Below are 21,432 nucleotides of genomic sequence, written 5' to 3'. Positions count from 1 at the left end.
TTCATTCTCAGGTAGAAAAAGCAAATGTCAGAAAAACACATATGTAACCCATGTATGTGTTTGTGTTGTAAATATATCTTTGTGAATGCAAAGTAAAACATCTGGGATGATGCATATCAATCTGTGTGTGGTCTCTATCATCTCAGCAAAATAGGAAACTAGGTTTCTGTTGAGAATGAAAGCAGCCGTTCCAAACATTTTCCATTTGAGGAGAATGATTCAGGCTTGAAATCATTTTGTGGGGAATAGGAAATGCAACTAACGCTACATTGCCAAACCTTACTGAAGGCTTAAAATGGTAACCCAGCCAATTGTCAAGGTCATCTCATCTTCTCCAGCAAAACTCGGGACACAGAGGCGGAAGAGATAGCTAGATATTGAGCATCTTCCATGACCCAGGCTGCTTAGGAGCTTTACACTAAGTGAAATCATTAAAACTTTCTAACCATAAGTTCACATGGATGATAATATTCCACTTTGCAGATTCAGTGGCTAGGCAGTCCAAGGTCACACAAAAAGCCAGCGCTATAATAGAACTCCCAGGCCCCTGATTAGTGTGCCTTCTAGGCTCTCTCCCCACTTTCTGCTGGCTTGGGTCCTGTTCTCTGGAGTGGCTGAGCTGCCAGATGGAGGGCGTCTGGATCTCTGGACGACCCCATGAACAAAACTCTTCTATCCCTAAACCATCTACCAGCTCACACTTTTATAAAAGGAGAAAAGCAAACTCCATTCTTATTTAAGCCCCTCAACAAGATTAAAGTTTGTTTTACTATCTGCTAAACCACTGTGCCAATATCCTAATCAAAACATTTTCTAAACAGAGAAAGCAGTTCATTAAAAGCATTAAGAAGATTTAGTCTGTAAGCCTAAATGGAATATTATTACACTTGATTAACTTAGTATATAGAGGGAGAAGTATCTGCCTACTCTCAAGTTATCCTTTTTTCCCTTTTACCACAGAGTGGTGTCCCTTTAATGTTTAAGATCCAAATAATCTGTAATTATAAATAGTGCACATTAACTAGTATTTCAGTATAATATATCCTATTGAAGATGGCACTAAATAAATCATAATAGAAAACTGCCAATTATGAGATTTGGTAGAAACTAGAAAGAATTCCATTTTCAGGCAGTTATAATCATTGTCCTGAGTCAGGAGAGAATGTGTGTTGCTCTAGGGTGGGGCCATTACCTCCTTCTGTCGTCACAGTTGGAGTTAGAGCTGTTGTGTTGACAAGCTGTGTGACGCTGCTGCATCCTCACGGCACGGCCCATGCAACGTCCAGGACACTGGAATGAAAAAGTACAATGCAGTGTAAACCCTGCAAGCTCATACATGCTGTGTGGTACTAAGATCACATACTGAGGCAGGATAGCTGAAGACCTATTACAAGGGTACTGTAACCAACTGTCGTCACGGGGAATTAGAGAAGATTAGGGTACACCTGTATGGACCAGACACCTCTTTTTCAGAGTCAGGAACATACTTTCTAAGCTTCCTTTCCCCTCTGTATTAGTTCTTTTCACATTGCTATAAAGACACCCGAGACTGGGTAATTTACAAAGGAAAGAGGTTTAATTGACTAAAAATTAAACCTCTTTCCTTTGTAAATTACTAGTATTTCAGTATAATATATACTATTGAAGATGGCACTAAATAAATCATAATAGAAAACTGCCAGTTATGAGAGTTGGTAGAAACTAGAAAGAATTCCATTTTAAGGAGTTATAATCAAGTTCAGCATGGCTGGGGGAGGCCTCAGGAAACTTATAATCATGTCAGAAGGTTTATCTCTGGACTCAATTCAATTTCATTGATCTATATGTCAATCCTATGTCAGTACCATACTAGATTACTGTAGCTTTTTAGTAAGTTTTGAAATCAGCAAGTCTGAGTCCTGCAACTTTGTTCCTTTTCAAAATTGTTTTGGTTATTCTGGGTTTCTTCCATTTCCACATGAATTTTTAGGATCAGCTTGTCAACTTCTATAAAGAAATCAGATGAAATTTTGATAGGGATTGCATTGAATTTGTAGATAAATTTCAGGAGTATTTTGTTACTTTTAATAATAAGTCTTATAGCTTTCCATTTATTTAGATCTTCTTTAGTTTCTTTGAAAAATATTTTGTAGTTTTATAGCTTCTATTTTTAAAACAATGTTTTCTCCTATGATTAACTTTCTTTAAACTTTAAACTCAATCTGGTCTGTTTCTATGCTCTAATTATACGCCATAACCTGTGTCTCTTGTGCACTAATGCTGTACTATTTTACTTATGACAGTTTTGCATCGTGCTCTGACACAGGATGAGGAAAGCCTCTCCAATACTTTTTTTTTTTTTTTTTTTCCTGAGACAGTCTTGCTCTGTGGCCTAGGCTGGGGTACAACAGTATGATCTCAACTCACTGCAACCTCCTCCTCCTGGGTTCAAGCAATTCTCCTGCATTAGCCTCCTAAGTAGCTGGGATTACAGGTACACACTGCCACGCCTGGCTAATTTTTTTTTCTTCTTCTTCTTTTTAGTAGAGACAGGGTTTCACCGTGTTGCCCAGGCTGGTCTCGAACTCCTGAGCTTAGGCAGTCCACCCACCTCGGCCTCCCAAAGTGCTAGGATTATAAGTGTGAGCCACCGCACCTGGCCCAGTCCAATATTTTTTTAAAATAAAAATTTACTGTCTTTATTGTCATATTATCTCCCATGTGAATGTCAGAATGATCTTAAGTTCCATAAAAAAATTTCTACTATGATGTCAATTGGAATTACATGCATAAATTCATTTAAGGAAATCGACATCTTTATAGTACTGAGATTTTCCATTCAGGAGTATAATAGGTCTTTTATTTGTTCAACTTTTACGTGTTTCAATAATGTGTTATATGTTTATTTATGGATTCCTTAAATTTTAAAGGATTCCTTAAATTTTAAACACGTTAAACTTTTTCCTAAGTATTTTATTATAACATTATTAAAGGTGGCATTTGGGATAAAGATTCTGAGGCGTTAGTGCAGATACCACTAATTTTGCCCTCCTCCTTTTCATGAAGGCTGCTTTTATTCTTACTCCCTTAAGCTGGTCTACCTTGGAAATTCTGTTATGGCATCACTGCATTCAAAGAACCCAAACTTGGTTCACTTTTGTACTGGAAGACAGAGACATTATAATTTCTAAATATAAACCTTGAGGTCAAAGACATACATTCATTTCAGAGACTAATCAGATTCCTGACCCCACCCCAAAAGTAGTTTATTGAAAATAAGGTGATTATTACAGATAGTGCTGTCCACATACTAGATGTATTAGCTTTACCTGGCTCCCTGGTTCCCACTGAACACATGGATGACCAGAACACGGTTTTCTTCCCAGAGGCCGGTCTTTAGGGGCACATGCTCTTAGAGATACCACCTGCACAGTTCCATTGGCTTTCGTCTGCTTGCATGTCACCTGCCGACTGTGGTATCCTTCACCGCAAGACACAGAGCACTGTGACCAAACACTTGTGAACCACCTAGGAACAAAAACTACAGGACTTTAGTAAGGACTGGCATGCCAGACCTTCGATGAGGAGTCTCATCAAAGGAAAAAGCTAATCCCAACACCATGGCTGTCTTGGGCTGTAATATGTCTCTATGGGAATGGGTAGCAGCATGGATGATTCCCAGCCTTTTCTTAGACCTTCTTTAACTTGAGAGCAACAGTGTCATCATGTAGAGATGACTGCTGTAGGAATGGGGTAGAGCTGTCTTCAGGTTCATGAAGAGCTGTTACTTGTGTGCCCCTTGAGGGTAAAGCTGGGGCAAATTTAGGATGAAATTTCAAAAAGGTAGAGTTCAGTTCACTAAAACTAAAAGGAAGAAAATATATTTCCAGCACGTAAGTGTTGTTCACTCTGCAAGATACTTACATGTTAGCTTGTATAATTCTCATGTTATTCCCATCCTTGTAGAAAAGAAACTGACGTCCATTGAATTGAGTAACTTAGCTATGACCACATCACTAACCTGCCAGCAGAGCTGGGATTGGATTCTACATTTATCTGACTCTAAAGTTCATGCTTTGATGATTACAGGAGACTGAACTTGGAGCTGGACACCTTTGAGATATTGAGTGCTTCATCACCGAAGATGCTGTTGCTGGGAGACCACAGAGCAGAAGTTTCTAACCTGATGTCCGTGGTTATCCAAGAAAACCACATACTTGGATGAAAAAGAATTACATCTTCATTGTCACTAAGCTCTAACTGAATTTTAGTATTTTTCTTCAATTATAGAAACATAGGCCACAAGTACAGTAGCATTAATATCTGTGATTTTGTTACCAATAGAAATCATAGATATTTGCACATCACAATTATGACAGGGGTCTCAAAATATCATTTATATTCATCACTATATTAAAATTAAAGTACAACTATATCTTGTTATTTTGTGTGTTAATAGAGAAGCAAATCTATATTGCATCTTTAAATTAAAAACCCTTCTCGAGACAGTAGCCACAGTCCTCTCCAGACCACCAGAGGGAGCCGTGGCACAGAAATGTTGAATGTAGAGGGATCCAGGATTAGATGATCTCTATGGTCTCTTCTAGGTATGAAAGTGTCTGTTTATTCTAGGAGTATGCAAAGGCTTTAGAATATGAGAAAAAAGACTGCTGATAAATTTCCCAATGTGGATTCTCTCCACATTTTGAAAATCAAGAAATGCCATAAAGCAGCTTTCTCAGTCAGGTTACTCCAAGTTATTGAAGCATGAGTTTGCTGCTTTCTGAGGGATGACCTTAGCATGAGGTCTTCCTTTTGAGAATTACAAAGGGTACTGGAAGACATATCAGTTAGGGTGCTTGCAATATTGACAGCCCTTCTAAGAACAGGTCTCAAGGCACCTATTTTGCTTTACACTGTGACCCTTCCTCCCACTTTCCTCAAAGGCACAGATGACTGGATCTAGTGTGGACATCTGCCCAAGGGTAGTGAGCTGTATAACATTAAACATTCCTCCAGTTTCTCATCAGTAAAACGAGGTGGATAACAGTATCTTCCTCATAGGTTTGTACTCAACAAATGCTTTGTTATTTGTTAATTTTTTTTTTTTTTTACTATGGATTTTGGTACTATTTGGTCAAACATCTGCTAAGGTCTTTGTTGTAATATCATTCATTCATTGATTTCATAAATATTTATAGAGAGTATATGATGGAGTAGACATTGTGCTAAGTGCTAGGTGTTTGTGTTGAGCAAAACACCTGTGGATTTACTCCCCATAGAATTTACAGTCCAGTGGGAGAGCAAGACAGACAATTGTAAGAACTAGGAAGAACGATAAGGAAGTACAAAAGTAATATAGCACAGAGGCCTGATTTACTTTGGAGGGCTAAGTTCCGGGACAGTTTCCCTGAACATGTATTGAGGTATATATAGATGATTAGAAATGATTAAGTGAAAGGAGAGAGAAGAGCGTCCTAGGCAGAGGGAGAAGTATACACAAAGGCTCTGAGTCAGGAAACAGAATAGCAGATCTAAGGGACAAAAAAAAAAACAGCATAGAAGGAGATCAAATGACTAGGGTGGGAGAGACAAGCGGTAAGACAGAGGGATAGCCCAAGGCCCAAATATAAAGGGACTTCAATTCCTCCACTCATTTACTCGGTAAATATTTACTGAGCATCTACTATTGCTAGGCACTGTTTTAGATGAGATAAAAAGGTGTGCAAGATAGTCCTAAGAGACTGGGGTTGTGACTGTCACAACCTATCTTTTAGGCCTTTGTCCTAAGAGAAATGTGAAGGGTTTTAAGAAGAGAACTATCATGATGAATTTGTTTTAAAGATCTTTATTGTTAGAGAGTGGACAAAGTACTCTAGGGAGGGAGATGAGAACCAGGAGGCTCTTGGAGTGATCCATGTAAGAAACAATGACGGCTTGGACTTCAGTGGTAACAGTGGAAATGGACAAGATTGGGTGGAAGTGAGAGAAAGAAGGGAGTCCAGGATGTAGTCATTAAGATCTGAAATACTGGGGATGGAGTAAGTTTGCTGGAGACCATGAATTTGATTTTGAACATTTTAAAATTACTAATTTGTATCACCTATTGCTTAGAAAGCTTATTGTTTACCTTCAGGGGCCAAGTCTAGAGAACTGTGTTTTTAACTAGCGCCTCTGGTGGTTCTGGTCCACTGAATTACATCCTAGGTAAACCCAAGAAATTAGCCTCACTAAAATCTTAAGGAACTGATAGCACTGTGTGTGCAGGAAGCAGATTGGGGTGGTGATTAAATTAGCTATTGAATTATTATGTCCAAATCATTGCACCTTTCAAAACAAGCAAAAACTTGGTGTTGATGAGATACAAAGAATGACTTCACTTACCTTGCCGGGCAGTCCCTGATGTTACAGGGCTGAAATCCAGCCAGTGGCTTCTGGAGGTGGTCACACAGGGCTTCACTCACTTCCTGCCCATTGGCCATCACACACTGGGGTCTCTGAATGCGGACTCCCAAATGACCACAGGTGGCAGAACAATGTGACCAGTTACCAGCCTCCCAAAAAGGCTCTGCAGAAAGAAAACAAAATATCATGGCAGCCCCAAAAGGGAAATAATGATGAGCCAGAGAGGACATGGCCAAAGACCACCATGAGATGTTTTTTTGGTTAAGTCTGGTTCTTTAAGAGGCATATGGAGAGAAAGCCATCTTAATAGTGCAAGGGAGTCCTCTCTGTTATTTTCCCTCAAGTAACTTACTGTAATAATTGGTGAGATTGGCAGCCAGAATGGGGTCCTTGGACCACAGCCTGGAGAGGTACTATCATAGGCCAGCTGGGTCTGCCAGAAAGATCCCAGAGAGAGAGGAGGCACTCTCAACAGTGGGCTGCCTCCTCAGCATTCTCTAAGCACAGCCAAAGGACAAGAGAGGAGGGCCTCTCTAGGGGATGCCCTAACGCGTTCAATTTCTCAAAAGTGGATCAGGCAGAGAAATGAAAGATGATTTAGCAGGAGGAACAGGGAGTAGGGATTAAGCAGTAAGGTTAAAGATGCATTTGAGTTCTATTTTTATTTTTCCATTAATTCTTAATCTAAACATCAGATTGACCCTGTAACTGCATAAATAATTTGTCACAGAGACATCTGAAAAGATAAACATAGGAGTTTCCTTTTAAAAAGTAGAAGCTGATCACTTCCAGTAATCTCAGCTTTTAAAAAATTTTAGTCTCTTTCCCTGCTGACACAAAAGATGAGGTAGGATATGATGATGATGGATTTGTGTGTGATCACAGAAGGTGCCAGATTTTCCTGTAATAATAGCAGGTAATTGATAGCTACCAGCTGTGTCCACAGGCTCTCTCACATAGCAATGATTTCTTTCACTTGTTTTCCAGTTTTTCTAATTTTTGAAGTTCATTTTAAATTGCACATGGCATCATTTGCAAAGCAAAAATGTAAAATAGATTTTTACATGGACACTCAGGATTACAGTTCATTTAAAAATAATTTTTAAAAAGTAGATATGTTTACCGAGAACCTCCCAGGTGACAGGTACTGAGTTAGACACTTTATAATCAATTTTTCATTTAATTTTCAAGATTATCTTACAAAGTTGACATTTTTATTTGCAGAGGCAGAAACTGAATGAAACGAAGTAACCTGCCCAAGGTCTGTCACCTGTCAGCTGGACCAGATCCCAAGTGTGTCTGACTCTATTACGCCACATTTCACAAAAATACCTTGGCAGTTCAAGGCAGGAATGTGCATTCCTTTTAAAATGTGTGTCTTTTTAATTGAGGTATAATTCATACACAATAAAATAATCAGATATCAGGTGTGCAGTTTTACAAGGTTTCACAATTGTAAGCACTTACGTAACCATGATCCAAAGCAAGGTATGCAATGTTTTCATCATCCCTTTCTTACCTCTTTCCAATCAATTGTCCCCCCCCGCAGGCAGCCACTCGTTCATTTCTATCAGTATACATTAGTCTTGCTTGTTCTTGGACACCTAGGCTAGAGTGCAGTGGTGTGATGTCAGCTCACTACAACCTCTGCCTCTCAGGTTCACGCAATTCTCCTTCCTCAGCCTCCCTAATAGCTGGGATTACAGGCACGCATCACCACGCCCAGCTAATTTTTGTATTTTTAGTAAAGACTAAAAATACAAAAGGGTATTGTAGTAGGGTTTAATCATATTGGCCAAGTTGGTCTTGAACTCCTGATCTCAGGAGATCCGCCCACCTAGGCCTCACAAAGTGCTGGGATTAAAGGAATGAGCCACCATGCCTGGCCTTTGCTTAGCGTGTTTCTGAGATTCACTCATATCATTGTGCATGTCAGTAGTTATTTCATTTTCTTTTATTGCAGAATCATGTTCACATTGTATAAATATACCATAGTTTCTAATCTATTCCCCTGTCAATGACTTATTATTATCAAAGTTGAACATTCTGGAATAAAGCTTTTTGTGAACAGTTTTTTCAGGTAAATACCTGTCAGTGAAACTGCTAGGTCAATGGTAGGTGTATGCCTAACATTATCAGAAGCTAGTGAATAGTCTTCCAAAGTAGTCTAAACATTTTACACATGGAGCAGTGCCTGAGCGTTTCAGTTGCTTCACATTCTTGCCAAAGTGGCCACTGTCAGTCTTTTTGTTTTTAGTTACTCACTGGTTATAAAATTGTATGTCACTGAGGTTTTAATTTCCATTTCCCTGATGCCATCTACATATCTTCTTTTGTGAAGTGTCTGTTTAAGTCTGTTGCAGTGTGTGTGTGTGTGTGTGTGTGTGTGTGTGTGTGTGTGTGTGTTGGGGGATATTTATTGTTAACTTGTAGGAATTCTTTACATATTCTGCATATAAGTTCCTTATCAGACATATGTTCTGCCAATATTTTTCCCAGTCTATGGCTTATCCATTATTCTTAATGGTATCTTTGATGAGCAGATCTTTAAAATTTTGATATGATCGGTCCAATTTGATAATTTTTTTTTCTATTTAGTGCTTTTTAACACAAATGCATTTGAAAAGCAGATCATGCCATATCACTCCCATATAAGACTCCTCAATGACCTCCCATGTTTTAGGAGTAAACTCTTGAGTCTTTACCGTAGACCTCAAAGCTCTGACTAATCTGGTCCTCAGCCACTCCCACCTCATTTCATACCCCTCTTCCTTCTCCCTCACTGTACCCTAGTCACAGGAATCTTATTTCCTTTACGAGGCCACATTGACCTTATTCCAATTTTATGGTCTTTGCTTCTTTCTCATTTTTCTGCACAGATGGTTTCACCTCATTCTTTAGGTCTGGGCTCAAATACCACGTCTTAGAAGGCCCATCCCGACCGTCCTCACTAAAGTGGCTTTCATCTCACAGCCCTTACCACTGAGAAGTATCTTAAATTTATTCACTGGTTTCTTGTCCATCTTTTCTACTGGAATGTCAAGACCATAAACACTGTTCAACACTAGGACAGGGTATGTTAAATATTAGCCTCAGCCATGCAACCAATATTTGTTAAATTAATAAAGGAGTCTCTTTGAAATGCTAAGCTAAGGATCCTTTGAAGGGCTGGTACATTCTACAGTGTGTATATGTGTGGTTGTATATTTGGGCATGTGTTTGTGTGTGCGCATGTAGGAGGTGGCAGAACAATGCAGGTAGTCCCAATAAACCAAGAGTTTGACTATTCCAAAGGCTTCACCTTCATCGATAGCTTCAGCCTCACACATATCCTTTTTTTTTCATTAATTGATTTGAGGCAATTCTTTTGATCTTTATGTTTCATGCCACATGTAATGTCTCTGCATTTGCACACCATGGTTTCTCTGACTGGAGTTTCCTCCTTTCTCTTCCCAGAACAAACATCATGATCTACATGAAAACTCAGTTGACTTCTCTAGAGAGAGCTAGGGCCCCTTCCTTGGTGCTACCATTGTACTTTGGTCATCTTTTTATTACGGAACTTGTCACACTGTTTTACAGTACTGTATCTGTTTACATGACTGCCTCCCTCCTCTGACTGTGAGCTTCTCAAGGAGGAAGTCATCTCTACATCGCCAGACCTGGGAGGAGTAAGCACTGGGCAAACAATTGTTGAATATCCAATGAATGGATGGATATTTGGGTATACAATAATGGATATAGTATTATGTCTAAAGAGAAAAAATATATCCTACAAATGTCCTAAGATAATGATGTCATAAGTAACATGATGGATTGCAGAATGGCAGCTCAACACTATTTCCCCCTTCTGTACTCTCTCTTGCATCTCAGGAGGTGAAAGCCTAGAGACTATATTTCTTAGAATCTCTAAGTTATATATACATATATATATATGTATATATATCCCTGAGTTACATTCCACATGATACGTTCTGCAAATGAGAGGCACTGCTCAAGATTTAAAAGGTAGAAATGACATGGCCATTGTTATTCCTGTATAACAGATGGAGTAAAACATGAAGTTTAAAAGTAGTTTCTTTGTGTCCTTGTTATTTACCCATTTTTGAGCTACAAGGAGCTGAGATGATCAGTAACGGCTTTCTGTGATTCTAGCATTTCTGATTTTCTTACCTCTACCTTGATCCCTTGGCCTTCTGCAGAGTTTTACAAGCTTGGAACACTTAGATTAGGTTTTCCTGATCAAGCACTGATGCATAACAAAGTTGGTGTGTATGGAAAACTGTATCTTGAAAAAAGATCAATGAAAGAATCAATTCTAATACAGCAAACTTCCATCTATTAATATTTACCACATTGGCAATAGTTTTGAAACTGGAAAATCAATATCTGTAGTATCACAACAGTGCACATTTGAGATATGAGCTCTGTGGGCTTCCTCAGGAGTGGATTTTTCTAAAAAGTGTTTCAATATGGAAAGAATAAGTTGAACCACCAAAGACTGAGGGTCCAGAAAAAGGCTGGCCAAATGCCTAGAAATAATTTTACATATTGCAAAGTGAAAAACACAGATGGTCTTTTAGCTAAAACCTTTTCCTTACACATGCCTCACACGTAGCAAATCTAAAAAGGTCAAAATCTCACCTCGAGGCAGGGGTTCTCCTGTTGGGTCACTGCTGTTGGTTCTAGTGTTGGTTGCCAGGAGGATGTTCTTTTTATGTCCTTGGGGAAATACAATTTTACTCTCTGGCCATCTTCGTTCTGAGAAGGAAAAAAGCAAAACAGCACTTTTTATCAGTTAGACATCTAATTCTAGGTCCAGCTAGGGTGTTCTTAAAGACAGCTTCTAGGAAATGAGTCCTCTATAATACTGCTGTGCTCCTGGATACTCAGCTCATGATCACAGGTTTGGGAGATAATGTGTGAGTATGGACGTGTGGGGTGTTTTAGGAGTTTAGCTGGAGTTACTCACTGTCCTAGCATGTGGCGTTTCTGCATGTTTCCAGGGTTTCTAGCCTCAACTGCAAGATGAAGAAAATATATTCAACATAATTCCAAAAGAGTCTGGAGGAAGCAGATTGGTTGGATAGAGCTCTTCCTCACAAGAGGAATGCTGGGAGCAGGAGAATGGGCAGTGTCCCCTAGGCTCGCATGGTGAGGAGTGCAGGCTTATAGGAAGGTTGTGAAGCTTGCACATAAGAGTAGAGGATGCTGGAGGAAGGCTGTGACTTGATCCCTCCATCAAGTTACCAAAGTCATGAGCTGCTTGGCTTCCGGGAATTCCTGAACGAAGAGGTATGTCAGGTAGGAGTGAGACAAGCATGCAGATTCATGAGTTGAGATGGGCAGATGAAAGAAACAGGCTGGGGCTTTGAAGGGAGCATGGAGAAGTCATTCAATAACCAGACAGGGTTAGCCTAGCCAATCTGTTGAAAACCTTCCATTCCAAGATTTCGGAAGATCACAGAGGCTCTTTGGAAAAAGCCACATGGTGGCACACCGCTGCCTTTCTGATCAGCACTAAGAGTCCATGACGGGTAGCGGGAAGAGCACCAAAAGAGCAGACTACATATTTGGGCACTAGTCCAAACTCTTTATGAGCCCAGGGATCCTCCTAAATATAGCGAGATTAAAAACTATCACCCACAACATTGTGCTATCGTACGTATCACAAGAATTAATGTACATCAAAACGTTTTGTGCATTAATTACAGCTATTCCAACCCCTGCATTGGCACCCCCATCTCTTTATGTCTCTGGGCTCCTCTAACTGCCCACAAGGAAAGTTAGGGAGAAATCTCTCATGTTTTCTCCTCTTGGTTTAGCTATGGATTCTATATTCTCATACTAATTCTGCCAATGATTCAAATTCAAGTTCATTTCTTCATGAAACTCAAGTTACTTAACACTAACATCTGACTGGGTGTGGTGGCTCATGCCTATAATCCCAGCACTTTGGGAGGCTGAGGTGGGCGGATCACGAGGTCAAGAGATGGAGACCATCCTGGCCAACATGGTGAAACCCCGTCTCTACTAAAAATACAAAAATTAGCTGGGTGTGCTGGTGTGCTTGTAGTTCCAGCTACTCAGGAGGCTGAAGCAGAAGAATCACTTGAACCTGAGAGGCAGAGGTTGCAGTGAGCCGAGATGGCGCCACTGCACTCCCGCCTGGTGCAGAGCAAGACTGACTCAAACAACAAAACAGAACATTACCAACATGTGTGTTAGGTGCTGGGGATTCCAGGTGGTAAGAGGGTGTTAGAATTTAGTGCTTGTTTTTAAGCAGGCAGTGGTAGCAATGGTTAAAAACATCTGATGTCCATCTTGTTCACTTCTCAACTCCAAAATCAACAAAACTGGGGCGTACTTTGTGCATATTATAGGAGGCACTTAAGGAGCAATAAGAATTCGACACTTACCCAGCAAGTGGAGTACAGATGTTGCCACTGCCTTTCCAAGAGCATTGGTGGCTGTGCAGATGTAGGTTCCTTCATTTTCAAGGGAAATATTCTGCAACAATAGGGATCCATTGAAAAGCAAGGAAACATTGTCACTCAGAGATCCTCCTCTCTTCAACCAAGTTATATTAGGCTGAGGGACACCTTTGGAACAAAAACAAATATGACAAAGGCAATTCCTTTAAGAACAGGGCCACAGAACCACTCGATAGAACCACATTCACTGTTTTGGCCACAAGTCAGCATATGGGTTTAATCATATATAATAGGAAAAATGGCTATTTCTATCGCTATAGCTACTCTACGGAGTGGAATAGCTATAGCAGGTGGAGGATCCTGTTGAAGCAAAGAGCGTTGGTCTACTGAACACGTGACTGGTTTACACATGTAAGTTTTGGAGTAGAAGCCAAGGAGAATGGGATTGCTCTGTATTGGGAAGGGAGAGAATTTTGAAGGTGGGTAGGGTAGCCAGAGAGTGGTTGGAAATAAGGAGTTGGTAAAGCTGGGGGAATATGGAGGCAGAGCCAGAGTGAGAAATTCCCAGGGGTGGGTTGTCACAAGGAAGTCTTTGGAAAACATAAATATCTCCTAGAGGTCTTTAAGTTGTTTGCTGTGCATATGCAATGAAACATTCCTCCCTCAGGAAGAATATACAACATTCAGGGAAACAGAATTCATTCTTTGTAAAAGAGGATAACTTCAGGGAAAAATTATTTACCTTAAAAAAAACAAGAAAATCAATTTGAAAAACTATTCAAAATAATAAAGTTCAGTAAGATGACTGGAAACAAGATAAATATGCAGATACTTATAGCTTTCCTAAGTGTTGGCAGTAAACTACTACAAAATACATTTTTTAAAATCTTGTTTACTGCAACAACAAAAAGCTATAACATGCATAGTAATAAACTATTAAGAGATGTGTAAGATCTACCTATGCTGTGGTTAAGAGACGTTCTGAATCAAATTGCATTGGTATAAATCTCAGCTTCGATGTTTAATAGCTGTGACCTTTCAGAAAGCTTAGCCTTTCTGTATGCATATGTATGTACAAGAAAATACTAAAAAGATATATGCACACGTGATTAGCATCCCTTTGGCTATTTAGGGCCAGCTTAGTTTTTATAACAAAATGTAAAACAAATCTCAGTGCTATAACAAATTAACACAAACTTAAGAACATTTTACAACTCAGGGATGTTTATTATTTCAGAACTGCCTCTTACAATTAGTCCAAATTAGTGAAGTTTTTCTCAAGACATAAAGTCTCTTACAGTGAGAGACCCTAAACCATTTCAGATTCATTGGCTTATTCATTATTCTGCCATGGTAAGAAGCTTGTAAGTGGTGTTGTCAATTCTACATTGAAAAAAGGTTTACAAAGGCCTCCAGCCAGGCTAAAGGAGCTGTGTGGAGATCTCAGGGGAGAGCATTTCCGGCAGAGGAAACAGCATGTACCTTCGCCCTGAAGCAGAGTTCTTAACCTGGGGACCATAAGCCTCACATGGATCCACAGGTAGGACTCAGGGCTCCATGACCTTTTCACCAACTCTAGCTGAAGTGCAGCACTTCTGTCAATTATGAATGTAAGCCACAGACCAAGGTAGCAGTGTCTTTAACTCTCTCACCAATGGAAGTCATAGATATTTTCATATCACATTGCAAGTATGAACAGATCTCTCAAAATATTGTTTATGCTAACACTGCTTAAAAACTATGGTAACTATTGGATCCAATGCTAGATTTTGAATTGGATGCATTAGTAATGAAGTACATATATTATTTGATCACACATTTGGTTTATTAATATTTTGATACCTATATTTTGATTATAATTGGTTTTCTTTAAATGTACTATATTTTATTTAATATTTTCAAAATATTATTTCAGAAGTAGTACCACAGGCTTCATCAGACTGGTCCAGGACACATTTCTCCAATTTTGGAGAAAAATAAACGAGCATGTGGCTGCAGGGATGTGAGCCAGGGAGAGAGCAGTAGGTGACAAGGTCAGAGAAGTGGCAGGTGGGACTCAGGTCATAGAGAGCCTGCTAGGTCATTGTAAGGCTTTGGTTTCTATTCCAAAGATTTTGAAGAATGGCATGAGCTGATTTGTGTTTTTAAAGGACTGCTTTGACTGCTGTGTTGATTGCAAGGGGCATGGGCAGAAGCAGGGAGACCAGTGAGGAACCTGTCAAAATAATCCATTGGACCAGTGCGGTTGCAATGAAGGTGGTAAGAAATGGTCAGATTCTGAGCCTATTCTGAAGGTAGAGCAGACAGAATTTGATGCAGTTGGGGTAGTGTGAGAGAGGAAAGCAAGCCAAAAATGACTCCAGGATTTTTGGCTCAAGCAAATAAAATAATGGCATTGTCATTCACTGAGATGAGGGACACTATGAGAGAAGGAAGTTCGGGAGCAGAACTCAGGAGAGAAGTTTTGGACATATTAGATTTGAAATAACTATTACATATCCACAGGGAGATGCTAAGCAGGCATGTGGAAATGTTCATCTAGAGCTTAGGGGAAAGGTCTGTGCTAAAATATAAATTTAACAGTTACCAGCATATAGATGTCATATTTGAGTCCTTGTGTATGTATGGGATCAATAGGGTACAGAGTATAGGTAGAGAAGAGAAAACATCTGAGGACTGAGGCCTGGGGTAGTTCAACCTAGAGATCAGGGACAAGAGGTAGAACAAAGGAGGCTACAAAGGAACAGATACTATGGTAGAACCAGAGTGGTTTCCTAGAAGTGGAGAAGGAGGGAGTAATAACTGTCCAATGCTATTGTAGTCAAATGAGCAAGTAAGGTAAGGTCTAAGAACTCACCCCTGGGCCAGGCATGGTGGCTCACACCTGTAATCTCAGCATTTTGGGAGGCCGAGGCGGGCAGATCACCTGAGGTCAGGAGTTCAAGACCAGCCTGGGCAACATGGTAAAACCCCATCTCTACTAAAAATAAAAAAAATAAAAATAAAAATAAAATTAGCCAGGCGTGGCGGTATGTGCCTGTAGTCCCAGCTTCTCACGAGGCTGAGGCAGGAGAATTGCTTCAACCCGGGAGGTAGAGGTTGCAGTGAGCCAAGATCATATCACTGCACTCCAGGCTGGGCAACAGAGCAAGAATCTGTCTCAGAAAACAAATAAATAAACAAAAAAAACTGACCACTGAAGTTAGCAGTTCACACTTACATAGTAGGCTGTTGGTAACCTTGACAACAGCTATGAAGGTAATGGTATGGAGAATGTTTGGTTGGAGTGGATTCAAGAGAGAATGAAGAGAAATGAAATTGAAGACAGCAATTATAAACTACTCTTGAGACACTTTGCTATAAATGGAACTCAAGACCTGGGGCAATAGCTGGAGAGGGGAATGGAGTTCAGGGCAGGGTGTTTAGGGATGGCTTCGTTCACTCGGCATTCCCTTCTCATCTCCCTGTTTCCATCCTTGCCTTCCTGATACTCTGATTTTTTTACAGTCTATTTTCAACACAGTAGCCATAGCGTTTCTTCTAAAAGGTAGCTCAGATCATGACATTCCTTTGTTTGGAATTCTCTAATGGCTTGCATCTCACTTAGAACAAAAAATAAACTGCTTATGATATCTTATGATCTGCTAACATACATGGTCTTCCCTCAACCCCTGTACACTAACCACTTCAAAACACAGGAAAAAAAAAAGCCAGAGACAGATTTTTATTTTTTAAGTGATGGGGTCACACTAGGCTGGAGTACAGTGGCTGTCCGCAGGCATGATCATAGCATACTGAAGCCTCAGACTACTGGGCTCAAGGGATCCTCCCATCTCAGCCTCCTGAATAGTTGGAACTATAGGTGTGCACCATCATGCCTGGCTGAGGAGTGGATTCTTGATTAAATCATTTAAGTTCCTGAATCCAGATGTGTCTAACATTCGCTACACTCCAGGACTTTTCAGTTTTATTAGTCAATAGTTTCTCCATTTTCTCTTAAGCCAGTTCGAGGTGGTTTTCTGTTCCTTGTAACCATGGGAGTCAAGGCTAGAAACTAAGGTATGAAAACAACCAAGATGGCCAAGTGGCCATGCCAGCACGAGCTTCTCAGAACAAACTGACATAGTTACGTTCCAAAAGAAAATGTCAGAACTAGGAAGTCTGAAATGAAGAACATGGGACCACACGAGTACAGGACCAAGTCCTTCCTTCTCACTACACACTGTCCTGGGGGCCAGTTCATCTACTTTGAGTAATATAATGATAATTCCTATGCTGAAAACTCCCACGTCTACCTATCCAATCTTGATCTCTCCCTTGAATTCAAGACTCCTGGACATCTCCCATTGACAAAGGCACCTCAAACTCCCTAAGTCCCGTAGTGAACTCTGACTCCTACCCCACAGGCACCTAGAAGCATCGTTACACGTGTACACCTTTTCAAAGAACTGAACAGGCCAGAGGAAATTCAGACAGGCTTCTTGATGGTCTTTCAAAATAACACATTTGCTCTGTTGAAACAGCTATAAAATGTCAGAAATAAACTTATTTATCTAACCTTAAAGACAGGCTATTTCCCCCAAGACTTGCAGCTCTGAAACATTCAACATTCTGTTTCCACAATGCTGAAATTGTTTTGGAAGACAATGTTGTGGAAAAAAGTGCAGAGCCGGAGGGACTGTGAAACGTGTTGCAAAAAGCCTGCACCTCTAGAGTGTCTTTAAACTAGTCAGCGTTTAAAAACAAATTTCCTTCATCCTTGAAAGGCCCATGAAATATTCCACACTATAAAGTCCCTGGCCTATTCAGACTGCCCTGAGATGCTGGATCTTTATATAAATATATATTATACCTGCATGTTTTTGCCCATCTGTTTGTTTCTCCCAGCTACTCAAAACTCACTCAGAATTCTGCATTATTGTTCACATATGACAAATGAAGACTTACGCTACCATTAGTTACCTCTGGGGAATCATGAAGAAATGATGTTGCCAATTTATAAGATAAAAGGCAAATCGAACACAGGATAGGCAAACCACAAAGGGAGTCATCACTAATAAATGAAACAGATACACAAGGGTTCAAGGGTTCAGTGTCAGAGAAAGTATCTCAAAGCTACCGGAATAATGAATGTACTCTTCTCAACTGCAGGACCAATCTGTGCAGCACAGTAAATTTTGTGAGGAACAGTCCTCTTCCGAGTTAATTGAATACTCTTTTGTTCTTTTTGAAAAGTATGTTGTGTATGCTTTTTGGATCCAATGGACTATCCATCAGTGATGCCATATCCAGCACTGTCTCCAAATATAGGGCTATGGCTTTTACTGTTTACAGAATTCTCTTGAATAGCTGATTAAGTACTTTCTTTTCTCTAGTAAATTCATGTTTAGATTGGCATAATCCATTCCCCAATCGATTTGATTTGAAGGATTTAGAAATCATCTGTGTCATAATATCTATCCCCAACTCCATCATGAAAAGTCCTTTCCTAAAGGTTTTTGAACTGTGTTTCTTCTGACATGGAGAAGGGTGTCAACAAGTCCTCCTCCTGGTGTGGTCATCCTCATCCCTCACGTACCCTGGGCTTCTGCTTTGTGTGAGCCTAGGCAGCTCTTTAACTCCACCAGACATATCTCACGAGCACTACACAGTTACTGCCGGATATTTTCCTCCAGGGTCTTATTTATAGGGGAGAAAGTGCCAGTGAAAACCATTATATGAAAACCAAAAGTCTTCAGTGGTTCCTTGAAGAATAAGAAAGTCGGCCGGGCGCGGTGGCTCACGCCTGTAATCCCAGCACTTTGGGAGGCCAAGGCGGGTGGATCACGAGGTCAGGAGATCGAGACCATCCTGGTCAACACGGTGAAACCCCGTCTCTACTAAAACTACAAAAAATTAGCTGGGCATGGTGGCGCGTGCCTGTAGTCCCAGCTACTCAGGAGGCTGAGGCAGGAGAATTGCCTGAACCCAGGAGGCGGAGGTTGCGGTGAGCCGAGATCGCGCCATTGCACTCCAGCCTGGGTAACAAGGGCGAAACTCCGTCTCAAAAAAAAAAAAAAAAAAAAAAAGAAAGTCAAGAGTTGGTGCAAATCAAGCATAGTGATACATTCTGGAGCTATACAAGTGGTGTAAACTACTGATTCCAGTAAAGGGGAAGGGAAGAACTCCTAAAGAACAGCTCAAAAGGGAGAACCATGGACATCCCTGAGGCCCTTCCTGATAATCAGCAATTCTGGTCATCTATCAATATAACATTGGGATATAGAAGTACAAATAGCTATTAGCCAGTTAAAAATATTACTTATTTGGAGATCATGCACCAAGATCTCCAAGTGGGTTCCACTGCTGTCACTAGCATACCCCAGAGGACTACGTCCTGCTGGTGTCTTGGGGTGACATCTCAAGGCTGTGTTGACTTCCGAGGACTCAGTTTCCTCTTTCCTCAAAGCACTGACTCTTGCCTTTGGTTCTTGTGAGCTGCACCATTCATTCTATTTCTGGGGTGTCTTTTCTCCTCAGGCAAGGTAGGGAGTAAGAGTCAGTTTTCCTAGCTCTATAGCTTTCCTCTCTTGGAGGAGAAAAGCACAAAAGCCTTTCCAATTTATGGGTGTCACTGCTAAGAACAGCTATGCTCGAGCCTGGGAACTGCACTCTTCCCCAGACACACCATACTGGCTGTAAGGTTATTTTCTACGTGCTGTTCTCTCCATTACAGATTATTTGCAGTTCCCTTTCACCACCTGGAAAATTTCTCCTCATTCCTAAAGACGCATCTCAAAATCACTTCCTTGACCCTCTTGGACATTTTGTCCTGTGTGAACCTTTGAACACTGAGGCATCAATTGTTGGCATGCCCGATTCTACCTTCAGAATGAGCCCAGAGCATGGACCTAGGTCCTACCACTTAGCCCCCGCTTTTAGTTCACTCCTAGTTACCCATTCCTGGTTCACTTCTAGTTCTAGTTTACTCCTGATTACTCCTGGTTAATTCTGGTTTACTCCTGATTACCCATTCCTAGTTTACTCCTAGTTCTAGTTCACCTCTGGTTACCCGCTAATTCCTGAGGAAGAGTCTCTCATTTTGAGAGGATACTTGAAATAATTCCAAGGGACCTCTTTGGCCCCATTTACTGGCTAAAGCTGTGGTTCTTAACCTTGGCTGCACATGAGAATCTTCTGGGGAAGCTTTAAAAATCCTTGGTTCTCAGGACATACTGCTGATGAACTAAATCAGAATCTCTCAGGGCCAGGCTGGGGAAGTGTTGTGGTGTCAAGGCCTGAAATGACATTAACCACAATAATAAAATGACCTGATTGTAGTATGCATCAGTCATCAAAATGAATAACTGGGTATTGAATTAATAACTAGGGAAAAGGAATGAAAAGAAAAGAAAACAGGGTTACATAAGTTGGGATGTTGCTAGAGATGCCAAAATTCTATGCAGGTCCTATGGGGTTATTCCCATAAAGGAGTGTTTTTCTTCCATTAACAAGGCCCTGCACGGTTTTCTCAGACTATACTCAGAAGCTTGCATGCTTTCTTATTTCCGGGGTTTGAATTCCAACAAATTCCCCTTCCCTCAGTCCCCACCCTGTGTGGGTGCTGTGGTCCTCTCTGTCTTGTTGTGAAGGCATAGTTAGGTCAGAGCAGCCGGAATGAACTGTGGGACATTCCGGGGCTTCTGATGTTTCCCTGTGTTTTATGCCGTTCCATGCTGCACAGTTGTCCTGTGCTCTCTGCTGCTGCCTGGGAGTCTCAGCACACACAGCCAAAAGCAGAGAGTCCTGGAGAGTGGAGAGCAAGCAGAAGCCTTTCTTTCGTGTAAGTAGATTTGAGTGGTATAAGGCATTCAAAACCCTTCACTTTTACTGCCTCGCAGGAAAAGCCTCCCAATTGCTGTCAAATCTTATATAGGTTTGGGAAACTCCAGACTAGCCCCTTTGGCTCCTGCTCTGACACTAATACAAGGAGCCAAGGGAACGCAGGCCAGCCGGGAGACGCCACTCAGGGACTCACGGAATTGAAGCAACTCATTTCTTTCTCTTTTTTTCCTCCCCCTTGAGACTGAATCTTGCTCTATCGCCAGGCTGGAGTGCAGTCGCACAATCCCAGCTCACTGCAATCCCCATTTTCCAGTTTCAAGCAATTCTCCTGCCTCAGCCTCCCAAGTAGCTGGGACTCCAGGCACGTGCCACCACGCCCAGCTAATTTCTTTTATATTTTTAGTAGAGACGGGGTTTCACCATGTTGCCCAAGATGGTCTTGATCTCTTGACCTTGTGATCCACCTGCCTCAGCCTCCCAAAGTGCTGGGATTACAGGCGTGAGCCACTGTGCCTGGCTGAAGCAACTCACTTCTTTAGAAGCCTGGACTTCAGAAGATCACTGAGGAAAGAGCTTCAGTCCAAGAGCAGAGGAGGATGCAAGCTCCCGCCTCGTGATTGTGCAGGTGGGTAGTGCACCATCTCACAGGCTCAACAGGACTGAGCCGGGGCCATTTTACTAATGTTAAAACTTAGGGGAGTTAAATGAGTCTTAATATCAGAAATATGGTAACCAAGAAACAATGGGAGGCCAGCTACCGTGGCTCCCATCTGTAATCTCAGCACTTTGG

General features: G+C 41.0%; 2 protein-coding genes across 11 annotated transcripts in view; one reads left to right on the top strand and one right to left on the bottom strand.

Annotated features, from left to right (window-relative positions):
* LOC116541002 (stabilizer of axonemal microtubules 1-like) overlaps window positions 1-10,301 on the top strand; it is a 72,380-nt gene extending 62,079 nt beyond the window's left edge. For 2 of the 6 annotated variants that reach the window (XR_004264684.1, XR_004264688.1), the window contains 2 exons: window positions 4,069-5,043; window positions 7,609-7,756. The gene's annotated coding sequence lies outside the window, so the exon portion shown is untranslated. Of the gene's footprint in view, window positions 1-4,068; window positions 5,044-7,608 lie in introns of all 6 variants that reach the window. The other 4 variants (XR_004264685.1, XR_004264689.1, XR_004264687.1 and 1 more) reach the window with 4 other exon arrangements.
* Window positions 1-21,432, bottom strand: part of ADAMTSL3 (ADAMTS like 3) — a 361,855-nt gene that overhangs the window by 7,101 nt on the left and 333,322 nt on the right. For 4 of the 5 annotated variants that reach the window (XM_032264821.1, XM_032264819.1, XM_032264822.1 and 1 more), the window contains exons 24-28: window positions 12,804-12,986; window positions 11,029-11,145; window positions 6,364-6,547; window positions 3,309-3,507; window positions 1,193-1,290 (exon numbers count right to left, since the gene is read on the bottom strand). In XM_032264821.1, the coding sequence (XP_032120712.1) occupies window positions 1,193-1,290; window positions 3,309-3,507; window positions 6,364-6,547; window positions 11,029-11,145; window positions 12,804-12,986 (781 nt within the window). The remainder of the gene's footprint in view (window positions 1-1,192; window positions 1,291-3,308; window positions 3,508-6,363; window positions 6,548-11,028; window positions 11,146-12,803; window positions 12,987-21,432) is intronic. The other variant, XM_032264823.1, reaches the window with a different exon arrangement.

This window comes from Sapajus apella, unplaced genomic scaffold, assembly GCF_009761245.1.
Source record: "Sapajus apella isolate SASKATOON/1434 unplaced genomic scaffold, GSC_monkey_1.0 scaffold147, whole genome shotgun sequence".
NCBI classification, from domain to species: domain Eukaryota; kingdom Metazoa; phylum Chordata; class Mammalia; order Primates; family Cebidae; genus Sapajus; species Sapajus apella.
Note: the sequence above shows the minus strand (reverse complement) of the source record. Positions and strands in the feature narration are given on the sequence as shown.